Source organism: Oncorhynchus gorbuscha, linkage group LG13 (assembly GCF_021184085.1).
Source record: "Oncorhynchus gorbuscha isolate QuinsamMale2020 ecotype Even-year linkage group LG13, OgorEven_v1.0, whole genome shotgun sequence".
Classification (NCBI taxonomy): Eukaryota; Metazoa; Chordata; class Actinopteri; order Salmoniformes; family Salmonidae; genus Oncorhynchus; species Oncorhynchus gorbuscha.
Window position 1 is genome coordinate 9,688,361 of NC_060185.1, and position 24,673 is coordinate 9,713,033.

The 24,673-nt window shown below is 47.2% G+C and overlaps 1 protein-coding gene across 6 annotated transcripts in view; it reads right to left on the reverse strand.

The window, feature by feature from the left end:
- Nucleotides 1–24,673, reverse strand: part of cux1b (cut-like homeobox 1b) — a 149,024-nt gene that overhangs the window by 25,853 nt on the left and 98,498 nt on the right. The window contains exons 15-22 of one of the 6 annotated variants that reach the window (XM_046293668.1): nt 22,922–23,650; nt 20,763–20,843; nt 17,823–17,924; nt 14,256–14,773; nt 13,691–13,835; nt 8,289–8,678; nt 7,864–8,052; nt 4,296–4,572 (exon numbers count right to left, since the gene is read on the reverse strand). The exons of 1 other annotated variant lie outside the window; for it this stretch is intronic. In XM_046293668.1, the coding sequence (XP_046149624.1) occupies nt 4,296–4,572; nt 7,864–8,052; nt 8,289–8,678; nt 13,691–13,835; nt 14,256–14,773; nt 17,823–17,924; nt 20,763–20,843; nt 22,922–23,650 (2,431 nt within the window). Of the gene's footprint in view, nt 1–4,295; nt 4,573–7,863; nt 8,053–8,288; nt 8,679–13,690; nt 13,836–14,255; nt 14,777–17,822; nt 17,925–20,762; nt 20,844–22,921; nt 23,651–24,673 lie in introns of all 6 variants that reach the window. 4 more of the 6 variants (XM_046293669.1, XM_046293667.1, XM_046293671.1 and 1 more) reach the window with 4 other exon arrangements.

Genomic DNA, 24,673 nt, shown 5'->3' on the forward strand with positions numbered 1-24,673 from the left:
ACTTCCGAACGGCTTCCTGACTCACCTATTGCTGCTCATTGGACCCTATGATCATTTGGCTACACATGCCTCTCTCTAATGTCATTATGCCTTGGCAACCGCTTTGAATTCACTGTAGAGCCCCCGGTCCTGCTCAACATGCCTAAGATAGCTCTTTTATCACACCCCCCACACATGCGGAGACCTCACCTGGCTTAACTGGTGTCTCCAGAGATGCAAGCTTTTTCATTGTCACTCAAATGCCTAGGTTTACCTCCAGTGTACTCAAATCATACAATACCCTTGTCTGTACATTATGACCTGGATCTATTCTACCACACCCAGAAATCTGCTCCTTTTATTGTCTGTTCCCATTGCACTAGACAACCAGTTCTTTTAGCTGTACCCTTATAATACTCCTCCTCTGTTCCTCTGGCGATGCAGAGGTTAACTCAGGCACTGTAGCCCCCAGCATTACACCTATTCCCCAGGCACTCTCATTTGTTGACTTCTGTAACTGCAAAAGCCTTGGTTTCATGCATGTTGACATCAGAAGCCTCCTCCCTAAGTTTGTTTTATTCACTGCTTCAGCACACTCCGACAACCCTGATGTCCTAGCCGTGTATCCTGGTTTAGGAAGGCCACCAAAAATCCTGAAATTTCCATCCCCAACTACAACATTTCCGTCAAGATAGAACTGCCAAAGAGAGCAGAGTTGCTATCAAATGAAGAGAGGGCCTGCGGAGTTCTGTCATACTATCCAGGTCTGTGCCCAAACAGTTCGAGCTTCTACTTTTAAAAATCCACCTTTCCAGAAATAAGTCTCTCACTGTTGCCGCTTCTTATAGACCCCCTCAGCCCCCAGCTGTTCCCTGGACACCATATATGAATTGATTTCCCCCCATCTATCTTCAGAGTTCGTACTGTTAGGAGACCTAAACTGGGAAATGCTTAGCACCCCAGTCGTCCTACAATCTAAGATAGATGCCATCAATCTCACACAAATTATCAAGGAACCTACCAGGTACAATCCTAAAATTGTAAACATGGGCACCCTCATAGATTTAATCCTGACCAACTTGCCCTCTAAATACACCTCTGCTGTCTTCAACCAGAATATAAGCGATCACTGCCTCATTGCCTGCGTCTGTAATGTGTCCGAGGTAAAACGACCACCCCTCATCACTGTCAAACGCTCCCTAAAACACTTCTGTGAGCAGGTAGTTGCCTGGTAGTTCTTTAAAAGTGCTTTCCTCACCATCTTAAATAAGCATACCCCATTCAAAAAATGTAGAACTAAGAACAGATATAGCCCCTGGTTCACTCCAGACTTGACTATCCTTGACCAGCACAAAAACATCCTGTGGCGTACTGCATTAGCATCGAATAGCCCCCGCGATATGCAACTTTTCAGGGAAGTGTGGAACCAATATACACAGCCAGTTAGGAAAGCTAAGGCTAGCTTTTTCAAACAGAAGTTCGCATTCTGTAGCACTAATTCCCAAAAGTTTTTGGACACTAAAGTCCATGGAGAATAAGAGCACCTCCTCCCAGCTTCCCACTGCACTGAGACTAGGAAACACTGTCACCACCGATAAATCTACGATAATCGAGAATTTCAAATAACTTTTTTCCATGCTTTCCACCTGGCAACCCCTACCAACAGCTCTGCCCCCCCCCCCCCCCCTGCAGAAACATGCCCAAGCCCTCACCGCTTCTCCTTCACCCAAATCCAGAATTCTGCATCCCTACAAATCAGCTGGGCTAGAAAATCTGAACCCTCTCTTTCTAAAATTACCCGCCGAAATTGTTGCAACCCCTATTACCAGCCTGTTCAACCTCTCTTTCATATCGTCTGAGATCCCTAAAGATTGGAAAGCTGCTGCGGTCATCCCCCCTCTTCAAATGGGGTGACACTCTAGACCCAAACTGTTACAGACCTATATCCATCTTGCCCTGCCTCTCTAAAGTTAAACTGATCACCGACCATTTCAAATCCCACCGTACCTTCTCTGCTATGCAATCTGGTTTCTGAGCTGGTCACGGGTGCACCTCAGCCACGCTCAAGGTCCTAAACGATATCATAACTGCCATCGATAAAGGACAGTACTGTTCAGCCGTCTTCATTGACCTGGTCAAGAGTTGACTCTATCAATCACCTCATTCTTATCAGCAGACTCAACCACCTTGGTTTCTCGAATGACTGCCTCGCCTGGTTCACCAACTACTTCTCAGACAGAGTTCCATGTGTCAAATCGGAGGGTCTGTTGTCCGGACCACCTCTGGCAGTCTCTATGGGGATACCACAGGGTTCAATTCTTGGGCCGACTCTTTTCTCTGTATATATCAATGATATCGCTCTTGCTGCTGGTGATTCTCTGATACACCTCTATGCAGACGACACCATTCTGTATACATCTGGCCCTTCTTTGGACACTCTGCTATTAAACTTCTGAAGGAGCTTCAATGCCATACAACACTCCTTCCGTGTTCTCCAACTGCTCTTAAATGCAAGTAAAAATAAATGCATGCTCTAAAACCGATTGCTGCCCGCACCTGCCCGCCCGATCAGCATCCCTACTCTGGACGGTTCTGACTTAGAATATTTGGACAACTACAAATACCTAGGTGTCTGGCTAGACTGTAAACTCCACTTACAGACTCATATTAAGCATTTCCAATCCAAAATTAAATCTAGGATCGGCTTCCTATTTCACAACAAAGCCTCTTTTACTCATGCTGCCAAACATACCCTTGTAAAACTGACTATCCTACAAATCCTTGACTTCGGCGATGTCATTTACAAAATAGCCTCCAGCACTCTACTCCGGAAACTGGATGCAGTCTATCACCGTGCCATCCGTTTGGTCACCAAAGCCCCATATACTACCCACCACTGCACCTGTATGCTCTCGTTGGCTGGCCCTCGCTTCATATTCGTCACCAAACCCACTGGCTCCAGGTCATCTATAAGTCTTTGCTAGGTAAAGCGCTGCCTTATCTCAACTCACTGGTCACCATAGCAACACCCACCCATAGAACGCGCTCCAGCAGGTATATTTCACTGGTCATCCCCAAAGCCATCATCTACTTTGGCCGCCTTTCCTTCCAGTTCTCTACTGCCAATGACTGGAACGAATTGCAAAAATCACTGAAGCTGGAGTCTTATGTCTCCCTCACTAACTTTAAGCATCAGCTATCAGATCAGCTTACCGATCACTGTACCTGTACACAGCCCATCTGAAAATAGCACACACAACTACCTCATCCTCATATTTTTTCTTTCTCTTTTGCAACCCAGTATCTCTACTTGCACAACATTATCTGCACATCTATCATTCCAGTGTTTATGCTAAATTGTAATTATTTTGCCTCTATGGCCTATTTATTTCCTTACCTCCCTACTCTTCTACATTTACACACTGTACATATATTTTCCTACTGTGTTATTGACTGTATGTTTGTTTATGTGTAACTCTGTGTTGTTTTTGTCGCACTGCTTTGCTTCATCTTGGCCAGGTCGCAGTTGAAAATGAGAACTCATTCTCAGTTGCCCTACCTGGTTAACCTCTCTTGTGTAGGGGGTAGTATTTTCACCTCCGGATGAAAAGTGTGCCCAAAGTAAACTGCCTGTTACTCAGGCCCAGAAGCTAGGATATGCATATTAATGGCAGATTTGGATAGAAAACACACTAACGTTTCTAAAAATGTTCAAATAAGGCCTGAGTATAGCACCCTGATTTGGCAGGTGAAAACCTGAGGACAAACCATCCAGGGGAAAATAAATTGAAGTCATGGGATTGTCCAATGGTTTTCTATGGGACACCCTTATTATTAGGAACCTGGCTCCAGTTCCTTGGGCTTCCACTAGATGTCAACGGTCTTTAGAAATTGTTCGAGGTTTTTCTTTTGAGTAATGAAGAAGTAGCCCTATTCATTGTAAGTGTCACTCCAGGTGGACTCTACTGTTTTGGTGCACGTGAACAGGAGCGCACTCCACTTTGTTTTTTTTAGAAACCGTTTACTCAGTCTTAAATTGTATCGATTGTTTACGTTTTAGGGTACCTGAGGTTGGATTAGGAACGTTGTTTGAAATGTTTGGACCAAGTTTACAGGTAACAATTTACAGGTAAATTGACATTTTTTGGGACATAAAGAAGGACATTATCGAACAAAAGGACCATTTGTGATGTTTATGGGACATTTTGGAGTGCCAACAGAAGAAGATCTTCAAAAGGCACACGGGACAAACAACCCAAATGAGTTGTACTTTAGATCCCACACCCTAAGCTTAGCCTGATAGTGCAGTAACTGACCTGTAGTTGTGGAACCAGTTGATAACAGTGCTGGTCTTCAGGTGAAGCTGGGAGGCCAGCTCCTCAATGGTTTTGGGGGAGGGGTAGGGTTTCTCCTGGTAAGCCCTCTTCAGAGCCTCCTTCTCCTCGGGACCCAGAACCACTCGGATCTTCTTCTGGTACAGCTGAGGAGGCTGCTGGTGCTGGGGGCTGGCACTCTGGAGGAAGTCTGGCCCTGCCAGGCCACCGTCCACAGAATGGCCGTCACTCAGCGAACTGTGGCGCCTCTTCAGGTAGGCTGGGGAGAGACAGAAAAAGGATGAGATTTTGTTGTAGTTAAGCACACAGTGTACTAGTACCAACAACCACTAGGGGGCGGTAATGTCTAACTGTAGCAATACAAGGACAGAGTCAGCCTCTGAAAACACCACAGCCTTAATGTGAAAATGACAGCATGGATTTGACATTCTCTAATCTCCTACAGTACAGTACAGTACAGTACAGTACAGTACAGTACAGTACAGTACAGTACAGTACAGTACAGTACAGTACAGTACACACTGATCCAATAACAGAGAAGAGAAACCCAAATACAGCACAAGCCTACAAGGCCATGTACATGTGTCTAACTTCACCGTGATACACGACAGAGTCAACTCATGGTTTGTCTGCCTTTCCTCCTAGCTCTGCTATTGGTCAGGTCCACTCCCACAGCTCTATTCTGACCTCATCCTGCTGCCTGCACTCAGTGACCTCCAACATGTGGTTCAGCCTCTTAACTCCAGGCCTGCTGTGGGCATGCTCAATGGGACACTGACCACCTGCACAGAAACAGTTGGGGTAGCTAGGCCTGGTCACAGTAGCAGTAGCCTGGTCCCAGTAGCTAGGCCTGGTCCCAGTAGCAGTAGCCTGGTCCCAGTAGCAGTAGCCTGGTCCCAGTAGCAGTAGCCTGGTCCCAGTAGCAGTAGCCTGGTCCCAGTAGCAGTAGCCTGGTCCCAGTAGCAGTAGCCTGGTCCCAGTAGCAGTAGCCTGGTCCCAGTAGCAGTAGCCTGGTCCCAGTAGCAGTAGCCTGGTCCCAGTAGCAGTAGCCTGGTCCCAGTAGCAGTAGCCTGGTCCCAGGTCTATTAAAGAGTAGCCTGGTCCCATTGTAGCAAATCAGCCTGGTCCCAGGTCTGTACCCAGGCTATATTAAAGAGACCAGGAACAGAGACTGGTAGGCTATATTGAACAGACTGGTCCAGGCTATATTAAAGAGCAAATCAGACTGTTTCCCAGACTAATTAAAGAGACCAGGAACAGACTGGTACCCAGGCTATATTAAAGAGACTAGAAACAGACTGGTACCCAGGCTATATTAAAGAGACCAGGAACAGACTGGTACCCAGGCTATATTAAAGAGACCAGGAACAGACTGGTAGCTATATTAAAGAGACCAGGAACAGACTGGTACCCAGGCTATATAAAGAGACCAGGCTATATTAAAGAGACCAGGAACAGACTGGTACCCAGGCTATATTAAAGAGACCAGGAACAGACTGGTACCCAGGCTATATTAAAGAGACCAGGAACAGACTGGTACCCAGGCTATATTAAAGAGACCAGGAACAGACTGGTACCCAGACTGGTACCCAGGCTATATTAAAGAGACCAGGAACAGACTGGTACCCAGGCTATATTAAAGAGACCAGGAACAGACTGGTACCCAGGCTATATTAAAGAGACCAGGAACAGACTGGTACCCAGGCTATATTAAAGAGACCAGGAACAGACTGGTACCCAGGCTATATTAAAGAGACCAGGAACAGAGACCCAGCTATATTAAAGAACAGGAACAGACTGGTACCCAGGCTATATTAAAGAGACCAGGAACAGACTGGTACCCAGGCTATATTAAAGAGACCAGGAACAGACTGGTACCCAGGCTATATTAAAGAGACTAGGAACAGACTGGTACCCAGGCTAGGGAAGCCAGGCCTGCTGGCCACATAATGCCTTCTGAAAACAAACTGCTGGCGTCCATGACTTTCTAGCCATCTATCTTCAGTACAGCCGAGAGAGAAACAAAGCAGCGATGTCCTTCCTACTCTGATAGAAGTTAAGCTAAATCAAATCAATGCAAGAAAGATCATTAAAAGTTAAGACTCAGCGAGATGATGTAGCAAACTAATAGTACTGCAGATATTTAGATGAGCGTGATGAAAGACTGAGCTCACGCAGAGTATCCGGACGGGTGGTGTTTCACGTTGATACAATGTGGTGTCTATGGGGCCGAAGCAGCAGAGAAGTTTAGCCACGCGCTTCAACGCTCTTAGTTGACTTCATGCACGCAACGGCATCTCGCTGAGTCTACCTTTAAGTCTCACTAGGAAGAGAGAGACTGATGTGTACACCAGGAAGCAGTGGATGAAAGGAACCCAGGAAGTAGTGGATGAACGGAACCCAGGAAGTAGTGGATGAACGGAACCCAGGAAGTAGTGGATGAACGGAACTAGGAAGCGGTGGATGAACGGAACCAGGAAGCGGTGGATGAACGGAACCAGGAAGCAGTGGATGAACGGAACCAGGAAGCAGTGGATGAACGGAACCAGGAAGCAGTGGATGAACGGAACCAGGAAGCAGTGGATGAACGGAACCAGGAAGCAGTGGATGAACGGAACCAGGAAGCAGTGGATGAACGGAACCAGGAAGCGGTGGATGAACGGAACCAGGAAGCGGTGGATGAACGGAACCAGGAAGCAGTGGATGAACGGAACCAGGAAGCAGTGGATGAACGGAACCAGGAAGCAGTGGATGAATGGAACCCAGGAAGCAGTAGATGAATGGAACCCAGGAAGCAGTAGATGAATGGAACCCAGGAAGCAGTAGATGAATGGAACCCAGGAAGCAGTAGATGAATGGAACCCGGAAGCAGTAGATTAATGGAACCAGGAAGCAGTGGATGAATGGAAACCAGGAAGCAGTGGATGAATGGAACCAGGAAGCAGTGGATGAATGGAACCAGGAAGCAGTGGATGAATGGAACCAGGAAGCAGTGGATGAATGGAACCAGGAAGCAGTAGATGAATGGAACCAGGAAGCAGTAGATGAATGGAACCCAGGAAGCAGTGGATGAATGGAACCCAGGAAGTAGTGGATGAACAGAACCAGGAAGCAGTGGATGAATGGAACCAGGAAGCAGTGGATGAATGGCTCCGTGCAGTAAGGGACTCTGAGTGGCACAGAGGTCTAAGGCACTGCATCTCAGTGCTAAACGCGTCACTACAGACAGGTTCGAATCCAGGCTGCATCACAACCTGCTGTGATTGGGAATCCCATAGGGCGACGCACAATTGGCTCAGCGTCGTCCGGGTTTGGCCGGGGTTAGGCAGTCATTGTAAATTAGACTTTGTTCTTAACTGACTCGTCTAGTTAAATAAAATGTTACATTTTTAAAAAGGGGGGAGGAAAAATGATAGTAATCGCTGACTGCTGCGGTTTATAATTGATGAAGCACGTCCGTAGAGGGCCACCTGATGTCACATCCAATAGAGCTAATTATTATCCGTGAGAGAGACAGAATGCGGAGAGAGAGAGAGAGAGAGATCATTACCTTTCTTCTCCAGGCGTTTCATGTCCATCAGTTTCTCCACTTTGTGTGGGTCCTGCAGCCAGAACTGCATGCGGACGAATGGCTCACGTCCCTTCAGACTCAGCTTGTGCCAGGGCTTAGGCCGAGCCAACAGATCAGACACCGAGCCCTGGGTCAGACCCAGGATACTCTCCCCAAACAGACGCTGCCCTGGGGGGAGAGAGAGTAGAGAGAGAAGGGGTCAGGCTGGAGGACTGGAGAGCTTGTATGTGGAGATTAATCTAAAGTGAGATGGGGTGAAACTATAAGTGAACGACAGAGGAAAATATATATATATATATAAATAAATAAAAACAGGAAATAGGTGAGAGAATAAAGAAGGGAAGAGAGAGAGAAGAGGAAGGAGAAAACAGAGACTGAAGGTATCGTAAAAGTCTGAGTCTCACCAAGGTTGTTATCAGTCAGAACCTCCTTGACCTTCTTGGTGAGGACGTATGTGTCCAGCTCTGGAGACATGGCTATTGTCTCCTGGATGCTGAGGCCTGTGATGGGGCCAGGGAGTGGCAGGGGCGTACCGGGCTGGGACTCTCCCCCCGAGGGCTCACCAGATGGGGGATCCAGAGACGGGGCCTGGGGGGCCAGAGGGTCCCGGTCGCCCCCTAAACCATTGAGTGACTCCTCAGCAGAGCTCAGTGGTGACCCTGGAGGAGGGCTGCAGCTGGCTGATGTCTGGCTGGGAGTGCCATCTGCTGGGGCAGGGCTGCAGCTGGCTGAGGTCTGGCTGGGAGTGCCCTCTGCTGGGGCAGGGCTGCAGCTGGCTGAGGTCTGGCCCTCTGCTGGAGGAGAGAAAACACAAGGCAGGAGCAGACAGTACAGTAGGTCAGTACGGTATGCATGCCAGTAGATACCCATAGACTTCCAGTCATTGAGCTAAAACCCGTTAACATTGGTTTGCGAGATTACCTCATACTGGACACAGACAAACATGGTATACATATGAGTTCATCTGACTCTGGGAAGATCCCAAAGTATCCTTTTAATGAAATGTTTCTTAATCCTGGTCCTTGGGAACCAAAGGAGTGCACGTTTTTGCTCTAGCACTTTTTAATGACATGATGATGAGCTGAATAGTGGAATGAGGTGTAGTGCTAGGGCCCCCCTGTGAGTCCCCAGGACCGGGATTAATAAACACTGAGGGGACACACTGCAGTCAACAAGCCCAGTCAGAAGGAAGCCTCTAGGGCCCCCCTGTGAGTCCCCAGGACCGGGATTAATAAACACTGAGTGAGCACATTGCAGTCAACAAGCCCAGTCAGAAGGAAGCCTCTAGGGCCCGCCTGTGAGTCCCCAGGACTGGGGTTAATAAACACTGCAGTCAGAAGGAAACCTCTAGCCCCTCACTGCTGGCAGGTCTGAGAGAGAGACAACTCAATAGGGATTAACAGTATGGCTGAATCTCCTCTAAACTCATTGGAAGACCTTATCCAGTTCCTTCAGATCTGCAAACAAAAAGAGATGTATTCGTAGGGTCTCTTTTTCCCTCCCATAATGCCCTCTGTCCCCTCCCTGTCTCTGTCCTGTTTTGCAGAAGGCTGGAATAGAGCAGTCATGGAGAGCAGTCAGTGTGGGTTATGTCCTCCTTGTGCCTAGAGAGACCCTGCTGCCAAAACAGAGGCCTGACAACAGGGCTGGGGAGGGAGGGAAGGGGCGAGAGAGGAGGAGGGGTGAGAAAATGGTAGCAACCCCCCAGCTATCAACAGGGCTGGGGTGGAAAGGGAGAGAGAGGGAGGGGGGGAGGGGAGAAGGGGTAACATAATGGTACTGTAGCAACCCCCTACCTATCAACAGGGCTGGGGTGGAAAGGGAGAGAGAGGGAGGGGGGAGGGGAGAAGGGGTAACATAATGGTACTGTAGCAACTCCCCAGCTATCAACAGAGCTGGGGTGGAAAGGGAGAGAGAGGGAGGGAGGGAAGGGGTGACACGAGCGCGACGCAAGTGTTGCAAAATAAATGTAGAAATCTATGTTATTCAATACTTGCACCCACACTGCTCACGCGCGCCAACAAGCGTCTGCCTTGCGAAGGGCTAAAATAGAAATCAGTTATATTTCTGATGCAGATCGCGCTGCAAGTCCTGCCTCTCCCATCTCCTCATTGGTTTATAGAAGCAGGTACCCACGTGCCATTTCATTGGTTATACCCACGTGCCATCTCATTGGTTATACCCACGTGCCATCTCATTGGTTATACCCACGTGCCATCTCATTGGTTATACCCACGTGCCATCTCATTGGTTATACCCACGTAGGTGACTGAATGACAAACAAGGTCGGTGGTGGTAATGCACCTAATTTATGAAAGTTGCCAATCGCATTATAATGTCAAGAGAAGAAAAGGCCTGGAAGGAAGCGAGATGACTTGACATGATTCGGTTGACCGTTTTTTTTGTGTGGATTAATTGGCGGATTAGAGGACCTTGTCCATTTCAGGTCAAATAACAACTCAATGTTTATATCACAGGACAAATTAGCAAGCAACAGCAAGCTAGCTAAATAGGACAAATTAGCTAGCAAGTGCACGCTAACTAGCTAAATTGCCATAAATGTTTAATGCTTTTCGACCTGTCTCCAAATTAATACAATTGGTTCAGAGTTTGTTTTGATATTTTAACTTGTTTGGTGTTTGGTGTAGGGGGACAAAATAAATGTAAATACGATGGCGCACGCGCGCAGCCGGTTTGGGTTCCATGTTAGGTAGTCTCCGTATAGGTTATTCCCTCCATCGCAACACTGCTGCCCAGATGAAGAGCTTGTGATCTCCATGCAGCACCACAGCACCATGCGCCTTCAGAAAATAACCCCTCAGCCTCAGAAGATGCCTTTCTGGAGGGATTCAGCCATAGAGTCATTATACCCTAATGTCGGACCATTTACCTACAGTGGCTTGTGAAAGTATTCACCCCCTTGGCATTTTCCCTATTTTATTGCCTTACAACCTGGAATTAAAATGGATTTTTGTATCATTTGATTTACACAACATGCCTACCACTTTTCACCCCCCAAAGTCAAGACTTTGTAGAGCCACCTTTTGCAGCAATTACAGCTGCAAGTCTCTTGGGGTATGTCTCTATAAGCTTAGCACATCTAGCTACTGGGATTTTTGCCCATTCTTCAAGGCAAAACTGCTCCAGCTCCTTCAAGTTGGATGGGTTCCGCTGATGTACAACAATATTTTAAGTCATACCACAGATTCTCAATTGGATTGAGGTCTGGGCTTTGACTAGGCCATTCCAAGACATTTAAATGTTTCTCCCTTTGGGATAGGGGGCAGTATTTTCACGTCTGGATGAAAAGCGTTCCCAAAGTAAACCAAAGTAAACTGCCTGCTCATAAACTCAGGCCCAGAAGCTAGGATATGCATATTATTAGTATTACATTTGGATAGAAAACACTCTGAAATTTCTAAAACGGTTTGAATGATGTCTGTGAGTATAACAGAACTTATTTGGCAGGCGAAACCCAGAGGAAAAACCATCCAGGATTTTTTTTGTTGAGGTCACTCTTTTCAAAGAGGTTTCAATGGGAATCTAGAATTCTAAGGCACTTGCTTGCAGTTCCTATCACTTCCACTAGATGTCAACAGTCTTTAGAAATTGGTTGATGTTTTTCCTTTGAGAAATTAAGAAGTAGCCCTGTTCAGAACGAGGGTTGAGTGAAGTGTGCTGTTTATTAGAGGCGCGTGACCTGAAAGCACGCTCCACTTTGTTTTCCTCCGGTATTGAACACAGTTTATCCCGTCTTAAATTAGATTGATTACCGAAAGTTGTACTAGGAAAGTTGTTTGAAATGTTTGGACAAAGATTACAGGTAACTTGAGATATTTTGTAGTCATGTTGCGCGAGTTGGAACTGGTGTTTTTCTGGATCAAACGCGCCAAATAAATGGTCATTTTGGAAATATAATTATGGAATTAATCGGGGAAAAAGGACCATTTGTGATGTTTATGGGACATATTGGAGTGGCAACAGAAGAAGCTCATCAAAGGTAAGGCATGAATTTTATCTTTATTTCTGAGTTTCGTGTTGCGCCAGGCGGGTTGAAATATGATCGTCTGTGTTTGTTTGATGGAGTGCTATCCTCAGATAATAGCATGGTTTGCTTTCGCCGTAAATCCTTTTTGAAATCTTGACACGTTGGCTGAATTAACAACAAGTGTAGCTTTAATTTGGTGTATTGCATGTGTAATTTCATGAAAGTTGAATAAATATAGTAATTTAATTTGAATTTGGCGCTCTGCCATTTCACCGGATGTTGGTCAGGTGGGACGGTAGCGTCCCATCTAGCCTACAGAGGTTAAACCACCTGAGTGTTGCTTTAGCATTGTCCTGCTGGAAGGTGAACCTCTGTCCCAGTCTCAAATCTCTGGAAAACTGAAACAGGTTTCCATCAAGAATTTCCCTGTATTTAGCGCCATCCATCATACCTTAAATTCTGACCAGTTTCCCAGTCCCTCCCGATGAAAAACATCCCCACAGCATGATGCTGGATGGTATTCTCGGGGTGATGAGATGTGTTGGGTTTGCGCCAGGCATAGCATTTTCCTTGAATGCCAAAAAGCCCAGAGTACCTTCTTCAGGGTTCTCTTTGGTCTCTTTGTTGCCTCACTGATTAATGCCCTCCTTGCCTGGTCTGTGAGTTTTGGTGGGCGGCCCTCTCTTGGCAGGTTTGTTGTGGTGCCATATTCTTTCCATTTTTTAATAATGGATTTAATGGTGCTCCATGGGATGTTCAAAGTTACTGATAATATTTTTTATAACCCAACACTGATCTGTAATTCTCTACAACTTTGTCCCTGTCCTGTTTGGAGAGCTCCTTGGTCTTCATGGTGCCCTTTGCTTAGTTTTGTTGCAGACTCTGGGGCCTTTCAGAACAGGTGTATTTATACTGAGATCATGTGACACTTAGATTGCACACAGGTAATTGGTTGCACCAGATCTTATTTAGGTACTTCATAGCAAAGTGGGGTAAATACATAAGCACTGACCCAAGGTCTGTTCTGTGTGCAACCTTGTAAGTATTTAGTTCAGGTTTGTACTTGGGGAAGCTGATCCAAGATCTATTCGAAGAACCTCCCTAAAGTCTAGAACCACAGACCGATAGGACAACCGCCAACACAAAACACTGCAAGTTCTTTAAAAAAAATCGTTACTGTCATTTTATTTTTTATAATTTGAAAAATTCTAATTCTTTTTGTAAATGATTGTAAAGCCCAATATGGATTTATTTTGAATTGCTTTGAATCTTTTGAAATGAATTTATCTTATTAACACTTTGTTCTCGCTAGCTAATTGTGTAGGTAGCTATCAAGTAAACGCAATGAGCAACCAATTTTCTGTTTTAGATTTTTTTGAAACAAGTAAACAGGAAAAACGGCAAGGAGGATGAATACTTTTACAAGGCACTGTACTAGCCAAATAATAAGCAGAGCATACATGATGCGTGTATCTTGTCATTCCAACATCTTTCAACATTTAATTCATCCTTCATTCAGTTCAGTCAGTCACGATGTCATTTGTCTGAGTTGGAATAGGAACTAAATCACAGAGAATAAGAACAGGAGGTATCATCTATTTGTTTATTGAAATGATCAAAAATTCTCTCAAGCTATTATTGGCAGCTCACTCACTCCATAGCAGTGCTCCTCACCCAGGGTGTGTGTGTGGAGCTGCATATGAGCCAGCAGTGTGATTCTGTTCATTTATAGCTCTGCAGTTGACTAAGTTGAGGTGGGCCTAATTGAGAGATGATCGTCAGCCAGTTGTTAGTCAATACACACACACACACCATTACCTTGGTTGTGAGCAGGCTTGATGTGTGTGTTCTGGCTCAGGTCACCGTTCAGCCACAGCTGCATACGCAGGCCTCTGGAGGTCATCTTGCTCCAAGGGTTCTGCCGAGACCCCACGCTGTCACACATACTTCCCAGGGAAAGAGCCTAACACACACACACACACACACACACACACACACACACACACACACACACACACACACACACACACACACACACACACACACACACACACACACACACACACACACACACACACACACACACACACACACACACACAAACATCAGTCACTCATACACGTTATGGAATGGCTAAACAGATACAGAGACAAGCACACACACATTAACTAGGTTACGTATACAATGAATTGTGTTGAGTTCAAAGCGGAGTGATTACTTTAGAGCTGGGTTGATTATAAATGAGGTATGTGAGACACTAACAGACAGAATGAGAGTCTGGATGGCTGTGATAAATGTGGAGAGACTCCACCCCCCCCCCAGTGTAGTGAGTCACAGTGTTCTCACCAAGAGCTTGTGTGTTTATTCGGACTGTGGTACTCACCTCTTTAGAGTCCTCCTGGGTGTGGTTCTCCTCTCCCCCCAGTGTGAGTGTATCTCTGCGGGGGTCTGGGTTCATGTTGCTCCACCATTGTTCCCTCCGGTGCCCCCCTCCAGGCCGGACAGACCCCTCAGAGCTCCGACCCAGCCTGGGCACCCCATCAGCCAGGCGGTCTGGCACTGACACTCCCCTGTCCTCCCTCTTCACACAGGAGCTGAAGTCCAGGACTGTTGAGGGCGAGGAGGGGGAGACTGGGAGGGCGGTGGGGGTGTTCTTCAGGGAGAGAGCCAGAGGGGTGTAGGCAGGGAAGGAGGCAGCCAGATGGGAGACCAGTAAGTCCCTCTGGGAGTGACAGGATGAAGTGGAGGAAGAAGAGGAGGCTTTGAGGCTGGGTTCCACAGCAGCCCGTTGGGCCTCCATCTCTCTTCGAGCTTCTTCTAGGATGGAGCGGATGGCCTCGTCCGACCCACCGCCTCCTCCTCCTCTCAGCCCTCCACCAGGAGAAGGATCATGGGAGAAGTCTGCTGGGGGGGAGAAAGGAGATAACGGATATCAGAGACTCTCTCTCTCTCTCAATTCTGAGTAAGTTAATTGTCTAAGAAGATAGTATTCTCCAGTGATGTATTTGAATAAGAAACACCACTATACAGTGCTTTCGGGAAAGTTCAGACCCCTTCAATTTTTATGTTACAACCTTATTCTAAAATCTATGAAATCGTCCCCCCCCCCCCATCAATCTATGCACAATACCACAATAATGACAAAGCAGATAACAGGTTTTTAGACATTTTTGCAAATGTATACAAAATAATATATATACAACTGAAATATGACATTTACATAAGTATTCAGACCCTTTACTCAGTACTTTGTTGAAGCACCTTTGGCAGCGATTACAGCCTCCATTCTTTTGGGTATGACCCTACAAGCTTGGCACACCTCTGCAGATCCTCTCAAGCTCTGTCAGGTTGGATGAGGAGCGTTGCTGCACAGCTATTTTCAGGTCTCTCCAGAGATGTTCGATCAGGTTCAAGTCCGGGCTCTGGCTGGGACACTCAAGGACATTCAGAGACTTGTCCAAAAGTCACTCCTGGGTTGTCTTGGCTGTGTGCTTAGGGTCATTGTCCTGTTGGAAGGTGAACCTTCTCCCTAGTGGGAGGTCCTGAGAGCTCTGGGGCAGCTTTCCATCAAGGATCTCTCTGTACTTTACTCCGTTCATCTTTCCCTCGATCCTGACTAGTCTCCCAGTCTCTGCCGCTGAAAAACATCCCCACAGCTTGATGCTGCCAGCACCATGCTTCACTGTGGAGGTGGTGTTCTCGGGGTGATGAGAGGTGTTGTGTTTGCCCCAGACATAGCATTTTCCTTGATGGCCAAAAAGCCCAGAGTACCTTCCATATGTTTGGGGAGTCTCCCACATGCCTTTTGGCGAACACCAAACGTGTTACCCTCTTTATTTCTTTTAAGCAATGGCTTTTTTGTTGTCCACTCTTCTATAAAGCCCAGCAGGGATGGTTCCAGGTTTCCTCCAGACGTGACACTTGGTATTCAGGCCAAATAGTTCAATCTTGGTTTCATCAGACCAGAGAATCTCATTTCTCACAGTCAGAGTCCTTTAGGTGCCTTTTGGCAAACTCCAAGCAGGTTGTTGTGCTTTTTACTGAGGAGTTGCTGCCGTCTGGCCACTCTACCATAAAGCCCTGATTGGTGGAGTGCTGTAGAGATGGTTGTCCTTCTGGAAGGTTCTCCCATCTCAACAGAGGAACTCTGGAGCTCTGTCAGAGTGACCATCAGGTTTTTGTTCACCTCCCTGACCAAGGCCCTTCTCCCCTGATTGCTCAGTTTGGCCAAGCGGCCAGCTCTAGGAAGAGTCTTGGTGGTTCAAAACTTCTTCCATATAAGAGTGATGGAGGCCACTGTGTACTTGGGGACCTTCAATGCTGCAGACATGTTTTGGTTCCCTTCCCCAGATCTGTGCCTCAACACAATCCTGTCTCAGAGCTCTACTGACAATTCCTTTGTCCTCATGGCTTGGTTTCTGTTCAGATATGCACTGTCAACTGTGGAGCCTTGTATAGACAGGTGTGTGCCTTTCCAGATCATGTCCAATCAAATGAATTTACCACAGGTGGACTCCAAGTTGTAGAAACATCTCAAGGACGATCAATGGAGACAGGATGCAGCTGAGCTCAATTTTGATTTTCATAGCAAAGGTTCTGAATGCTTATGAAAACGATGTATTTTTGTTTTTAATACATTTGCAAAAATCAATAAAAAACAGTTTATGCTTTGTCATTATGGGGAATTGTGTGTAGTTTGATGAAAAAAAGAGAACATTTTAGAACAAGGCTGTAACAACAAAATAGGAAAAAGGGAAGGGGTCTGAATACTTTGAGAATGCACTGGACAATTTACCGTCCTCCTATTCCACCAGTCATCTAGGGACAACTGTCCTCCTATTCCACCAGTCATCATCTAGGAACAACTGTCCTCCTATTCCACCAGTCATCATCTAGGAACAACTGTCCTCCTATTCCACCAGTCATCATCTAGGAACAACTGTCCTCCTATTCCACCAGTCATCATCTAGGAACAACTGTCCTCCTATTCCACCAGTAATCATCTAGGAACAACTGTCCTCCTATTCCACCAGTCATCATCTAGGAACAACTGTCCTCCTATTCCACCAGTCATCATCTAGGAACAACTGTCCTCCTATTCCACCAGTCATCATCTAGGGACAACCGTCCTCCTATTCCACCAGTCATCATCTAGGGACAACCGTCCTCCTATTCCACCAGTCATTCATCTAGGGACAACCGTCCTCCTATTCCACCAGTCATCTAGGGACAACTGTCCTCCTATTCCACCAGTCATCTAGGGACAACTGTCCTCCTATTCCACCAGTCATCATCTAGGGACAACCGTCCTCCTATTCCACCAGTCATCATCTAGGGACAACCGTCCTCCTATTCCACCAGTCATTCATCTAGGGACAACCGTCCTCCTATTCCACCAGTCATCATCTAGGGACAACCGTCCTCCTATTCCACCAGTCATCATCTAGGGACAACTGTCCTCCTATTCCACCAGTCATCATCTAGGGACAACCGTCCTCCTATTCCACCAGTAATCATCTAGGGACAACCATCCTCCTATTCCACCAGTCATCATCTAGGGACAACTGTCCTCCTATTCCACCAGTCATCATCTAGGGACAACCGTCCTCCTATTCCACCAGTCATCATCTAGGAACAACTGTCCTCCTATTCCACCAATCATCTAGGGACAACCGTCCTCCTATTCCACCAGTCATCATCTAGGAACAACTGTCCTCCTATTCAACCAGTCATCTAGGGACAACCGTCCTCCTATTCCACAAGAGTGGGCACAACTGTCATCTTATTCCATCAGTCATCTAGGGACAACTGTCCTCCTATTCCACCAGTCATCTAGGGACAACTGTCCTCCTATTCCACAAGAGTGGGGACAACTGTCATGTTATTCCATCAGTCATCTAGGGACAAGCGGCATCATATTTGACCAAGGTGCAGAGAGGATGACACTCACCAGATTTCTGCACATGCAGCTCTCTCTTGGCCTGCTCCAGGATAGACTTGATGGCGTCGTCTGAACCACACTCTGGAGTACGGATGCGTGTGGTGATGTTACCTGGACAGGGGGAGAGAGGGGGGAGGGAGGGGGATTAGACACACCACCAATTAAAAGTTCACTTCAAACAGGTACAGTTTACAAAGATACAGTAGTATAGCTAATCTACAAAGACACTGCAGACAGACAACAGTTACAGCAGTTACTTCAAGTAGGTAGTATGTAGAGTAGTTACTGTAGGTAGAGTAGGTAGAGTAAGTACAGTAAGTAGAGTAGTTACTGTATGTGGAGTAGTTACTATAGGTAGAGTAGTTACTATAGGTAGAGTAGGTAGAGTTGGTAGAGTAGTTACTGTAGGTAGAGTAGTTACTATAGGTAGATTAGTTACAGTAGGTAGAGTGGTTACTATAGGTAGAATAGTTACTATAGGTAGAATAGTTACAGTAGGTAGAGTAGTTACTATAGGTAGAGTAGTTACAGTAGTTACTATAGGTAGAGTAGTTACAGTAGTTACTATAGGTAGAGTAGGTAGAGTAGTTACTATAGGTAGAGTAGTTACTATAGGTAGAGTAGTTACTATAGGTAGAGTAGGTAGAGTAGTTACTATAGGTAGAGTAGTTACTAAAGGTAGAGTAGTTACTATAGGTAGAGTAGTTACAGTAGTTACTATAGGTAGAGTAGGTAGAGTAGTTACTAAAGGTAGAGTAGTTACTATAGGTAGAGTAGGTAGAGTAGTTACAGTAGTTAGTCGGTACAGTAGGTAGTCGGTACAGTAGGTATTCGCTCTGGATAAGAGCGTCTGCTAAATGACTTAAATGTAAATGTAGTCGGTACAGTAGTTTGTCGGTATTGTAGGTACAGTAGTTAGTAAGTACACTAGGTCCAGTAGTTAGTAGGTACACTAGGTCCAGGTAGTAGGCACTGGAGTAGTTAGTAGGTACGTCTAGGTAAATGAGTTAAATGTACAAGGTCCAGTAGTTAGTAGGTACACAGATCCAGTTTGTAGGTACACTAGGTCCAGTAGTTAGTAGGTACACTAGGTACAGTAGTTAGTAGGTACACTAGGTCCAGTAGTTAGTAGGTACACTAGGTACAGTAGTTAGTAGGTACACTAGGTACAGTAGTTAGTAAGTACACTAGGTACAGTAGTTAGTAGGTACACTAGGTACAGTAGTTAGTAGGTACACTAGGTACAGTAGTTAGTAGGTACACTAGGTACAGTAGTTAGTAGGTACACTAGGTCCAGTAGTTAGTAGGTACACTAGGTACAGTAGTTAGTAAGTACACTACTAGGTACAGTCCAGTTAGTAAGTACACTAGGTACAGTAGTTAGTAAGTACACTAGGTACAGTAGTTAGTAGGTACACTAGGTACAGTAGTTAGTAGGTACACTAGGTACAGTAGTTAGTAGTAGTTAGTAGGTACACTAGGTACAGTAGTTAGGTACACTAGGTCCAGTAGTAGGTACACTAGGTACAGTAGTTAGTAGGTACACTAGGTACAGTAGTTAGTAGGTACACTAGGTACAGTAGTTAGTAAGTACACTAGGTACAGTAGTTAGTAAGTACACTAGGTACAGTAGTTAGTAAGTACACTAGGTACAGTAGTTAGTAAGTACACTAGGTACAGTAGTTAGTAAGTACACTAGGTACAGTAGTTAGTAAGTACACTAGGTACAGTAGTTAGTAGGTACACTAGGTCCAGTAGTTAGTAAGTACACTAGGTCCAGTAGTTAGTAAGTACACTAGGTCCAGTAGTTAGTAAGTACACTAGGTCCAGTAGTTAGTAAGTACACTAGGTCCAGTAGTTAGTAAGTACACTAGGTCCAGTAGTTAGTAGGTACACTAGGTCCAGTAGTTAGTAGGTACACTAGGTCCAGTAGTTAGTAAGTACACTAGGTCCAGTAGTTAGTAGGTACACTAGGTCCAGTAGTTAGTAGGTACACTAGGTGCAGTAGTTAGTAAGTACACTAGGTCCAGTAGTTAGTAAGTACACTAGGTACACAACTGAGAAGCTTCAATCAGCACTGTGACTGACAAGAGGCAGGCAGACGGACACAGACAGACAGGGGTCACTCTACAGGGAATAGGGAATAGGCCTGCTGGCTACGGGGCAACAACGAGGCAAAGAGAGGGGTAACTGGGAAGTGTCAACCGGAACAGTGGGTTGATGTGGAAATAACGACACCATTTTTTGGGGGTTTAATCGTGCCGAAAGCCGTGCTCAAACCACCATGGTTAAAATACAAAGGAAGGTTACGGTCGGGGCGTGAGAGTAACTCACGTACTTCCCCTTTGACATTGAGACGCTGTCTTTAATCGTTTTTGTTCACGTCACCACTAGGACTGACAGCCAAACAGACACATTGTATTCACTGGTTAGCAGCCCTCCCCACTGAAGCCTACTGTCAGCTCATTAACTCTAAATGATAGACTGTGGGACAGCCTTGAGAGCGGCTTCTGTGTGACTGTTTCAGCATCCTTTAACGCCTCACACACTACTCTGCTTTTACACTTCCAGGCCAGTGTGAGCCAGTGTGAGCCAGTGTGAGCCTGTATGAGCCAGTGTGAGCCAGTGTGAGCCAGTGTGAGCCTGTATGAGCCAGTGTGAGCCAGTGTGAGCCAGTATGAGCCAGTGTGAGCCAGTGTGAGCCAGCGCGAGCCAGCGTGAGCCAGCGTGAGCCAGCGCGAGCCAGTGTGAGCCAGTGTGAGCCAGCGCGACCCAGCGTGAGCCAGCGTGAGCCTGTATGAGCAAGTATGAGCCTGTATGAGCCAGTGTGAGTGTGGAGAGGGAGGTGGGGAACGGGGTTACGAGTATGACAGTTACATGCACAACACAGGCACACCTCATCCAACACTACAAGGACAGAAATAGAAGTGTGTGTGTGTGTGGACAGACCTGTCCGCGAGGCTTGGTCAGAGCTGGCTCTCTGCATCGGTACGTCCTGTAATGCGTGGCTAAGGGGCTGGCCTGGACTCTCTGTCAAAAACAACAACAACAACAACAACATGTTGCTCCAACTTTACGTCAACTTCCTGCTTCCATGTGTGCACCTGTATTTCATACGTCAACTTCCTGCTTCCATGTGTGCACCTGCATTTCATACGTCAACTTCCTGCTTCCATGTGTGCACCTGTATTTCATACGCCAACTTCCTGCTTCCATGTGTGCACCTGTATTTCATACATCAACTTCCTGCTTCCATGTGTGCACCTGTATTTCATACATCAACTTCCTGCTTCCATGTGTGCACCTGTATTTCATACATCAACTTCCTGCTTCCATGTGTGCACCTGTATTTCATACGCCAACTTCCTGCTTCCACGTGTGCACCTGCATTTCATACGCCAACTTCCTGCTTCCATGTGTGCACCTGCATTTCATATCTCTGTTGTGTGTCAATAAAACAAAATGACAATACACACAGCTACTGAACTGTACGACAGGGTGAAACATAGGACAAGTGGTTACATCTCAAAGTCAACAAGGACATTCAACTTGAGGACTGACAGCTTAAACACAGGGTTAAGATAGTTAAACCCAGGTCCGACTGTCCACTCACTCCCTGACAACACAGAGCAGAGGTAAAAAAAAAAAAATGCTTGGATGCGGAAAGAAAAGCAGCCAGGGCCCCGATCGAACGTGACTGTGGAAAACCGTAGCCCTGTCCTCCTCTTAGTCAATACTACAGGGCCCCGATCGAACGTGACTGTGGAAAACCGTAGCCCTGTCCTCCTCTTAGTCAATACTACAGGGCCCCGATCGAACGTGACTGTGGAAAACCGTAGCCCTGTCCTCCTCTTAGTCAATAAAACGTGACTGTGGAAAACCGTAGCCCTGTCCTCCTCTTAGTCAATACTACAGGGCCCCGATCGAACGTGACTGTGGAAAACCGTAGCCCTGTCCTCCTCTTAGTCAATACTACAGGGCCCCGATCGAACGTGACTGTGGAAAACCGTAGCCCTGTCCTCCTCTTAGTCAATACTACAGGGCCCCGATCGAACGTGACTGTGGAAAACCGTAGCCCTGTCCTCCTCTTAGTCAATACTACAGGGCCCCGATCGAACGTGACTGTGGAAAACCGTAGCCCTGTCCTCCTCTTAGTCAAATACAGGGCCCCGATCGAACGTGACTGTGGAAAACCGTAGCCCTGTCCTCCTCTTAGTCAATACTACAGGGCCCCGATCGAACGTGACTGTGGAAAACCGTAGCCCTGTCCTCCTCTTAGTCAATACTACAGGGCCCCGATCGAACGTGACTGTGGAAAACCGTAGCCCTGTCCTCCTCTTAGTCAATACTACAGGGCCCCGATCGAACGTGACTGTGGAAAACCGTAGCCCTGTCCTCCTCTTAGTCAATACTACAGGGCCCCGATCGAACGTGACTGTGGAAAACCGTAGCCCTGTCCTCCTCTTAGTCAATACTACAGGGCCCCGATCGAACGTGACTGTGGAAAACCGTAGCCCTGTCCTCCTCTTAGTCAATACTACAGGGCCCCGATCAACGTGACTGGAAAACCAGCCCCTTAGTCAATACTACAGGGCCCGATCGAACGTGACTGTGGAAAACCGTAGCCCTGTCCTCCTCTTAGTCAATACTACAGGGCCTCGATCGAACGTGACTGTGGAAAACCGTAGCCCTGTCCTCCTCTTAGTCAATACTACAGGGCCCCGATCGAACGTGACTGTGGAAAACCGTAGCCCTGTCCTCCTCTTAGTCAATACTATGGACGTGTCAAAGGCTTCAGTATTGATCATGGATGGTGAAGGGAGGCTTTAGAGGCCTATCTGGTTGACTAAAGCAACAGACCCTTACTGATGGAACAACTGGTGGCTGGTATTAACAGAGGAACAACTGGTGGCTGGTATTAACAGAGGAATAGTTTGCGAACAGGCAGCTCGACAGACAGGCAGCTAGACAGGCACACAGACAGCAGGCAGACAGACAGACAGGCAGACAGACAGGCAGACAGGAAGGAAGACAGGCAGGAAGACAGGCAGGAAGACAGACAGGAAGACAGACAGGAAGACAGGCAGGAAGACAGGCAGGCCTCTCACCTCTCTGTCGTCCCTGGATGCTGCGTAGTGCCAAGATGTTCTGCTCGTCAGACAGGAACTGCCTCATCTTGTGGAAGGGCTCTTTGCCCCGGATGGTCAGCTTGCTCCAGGGTTTGGGCCGAGCCAGGATCTCACTGACCGAGCCTTGGGACAGGCCCAGTACATAGTGGCCAAACACCCGCTGGCCAATGTTGTGTTTAATCAGCTGCTCCTTGATCTGTCGGGCGATCTCTGAGGTGTCCATGTCCTCCCAATCAGACACACTGCCCCCAGTCCCCTCAGACTGGCTGGGAGAGGGGGACAGGGCGCCGCCACTACCATTCACCTCTGGGCCTGCAGGAGACTGTAGGGGGCTGGCCGAGAGCGGGACAGGGCTAGAGCCAGAGCCGGAGGTGGAGGTAGAGGTGTAGTGGACAGGGGCAAACAGTAGAGCTGCTCCCTGAGTGGACTCCTGCAGGGCTTTGGAGTAGAACGTCTGCATGAGCTGGCGCTGCAGGAGGGAGTTGAGGGACATCTTGCCCCCCACCAGTGGGAAAGGGGGGCTGTAGAAGTCCTGGCCGATGCCCGTGGGGGTGAAGGGGTGTGTCCCGTTGGTGATCGAGGTGTTAAGGGGGTCAGTTGGGGTTCGGGGCTGGGGGGAGGGAGGGAGAAGAGGAGGAGGCAGGGAGGGGGTACTGGGCGTGGTGGTCTCCTCCACGGACGCCTCTTTCCCCTTCCGCCCGGCTGACCCTACAAGAAAGGTCAAACACAAGGCATTATGGGGGAGTCAACAAAAAAGGGGGCGAAAAAAACAAACCCAAAAAAAGTTGTTTATTTTTAAGGTCAAAGTTTATTTTTTATGTAAATAGATTCTCTTCTTCTCTCCTTTTTGATAAACCCCCGGACAAAATGCCCAAGCATTTGTGATTTGTACCTTTCTTGTAAGAGACAGCCTGGGAAGAAAAAAGAAAGCACTTAAACCAGTCAAAATGGTTGCTGCCCAGCTTCGACTCTGGCAGGCAGGTTGGGGTTTAGTCAGCAGGCCTGAGTCTGGCAGGCAGGGAGGGGTCTAGTCAGCAGGCCTGAGTCTGGCAGGGAGGGAGAGGTCCAGTCAGCAGGCCTGAGTCTGGCAGGGAGGGAGAGGTCCAGTCAGCAGGCCTGAGTCTGGCAGGCAGGTTGGGGTTTAGTCAGCAGGCCTGAGTCTGGCAGGCAGGGAGGGGTCTAGTCAGCAGGCCTGAGTCTGGCAGGGAGGGAGGGGTCTAGTCAGCAGGCCTGAGTCTGGCAGGGAGGGAGAGGTCCAGTCAGCAGGCCTGAGTCTGGCAGGGAGGGAGGGGTCCAGTCAGCAGGCCTGAGTCTGGCAGGGAGGGAGAGGTCCAGTCAGCAGGCCTGAGTCTGGCAGGCAGAACTTGATTGACTTTTTATGAATCCTTAGTTCAGTCTTTAAGCTCCAGAAAAAAAGGCCAGAATGTGAGTAACACTTGATGTTGTAGTCTTTCTGTACACTTAGTCAATTCCATTCCAGATACTTTTGTTTGTTGAGATACTGAGCAAATAAATAAAACGTTCTTGATAAAAACGGCCGGTCACTTCTAGAAATATCCAGTGGAAAAAAAGGTCATGCAAAATGTTTGTCAAGTACTCGGGTTTCCTGAAACTGAGCTTGTTACCAGGTATAGAGACTGTGAAGCACTCGGGTTTCCTGAAACTGAGCTTGTTACCAGGTATAGAGACTGTGAAGCACTCGGGTTTCCTGAAACTGAGCTTGTTACCCGG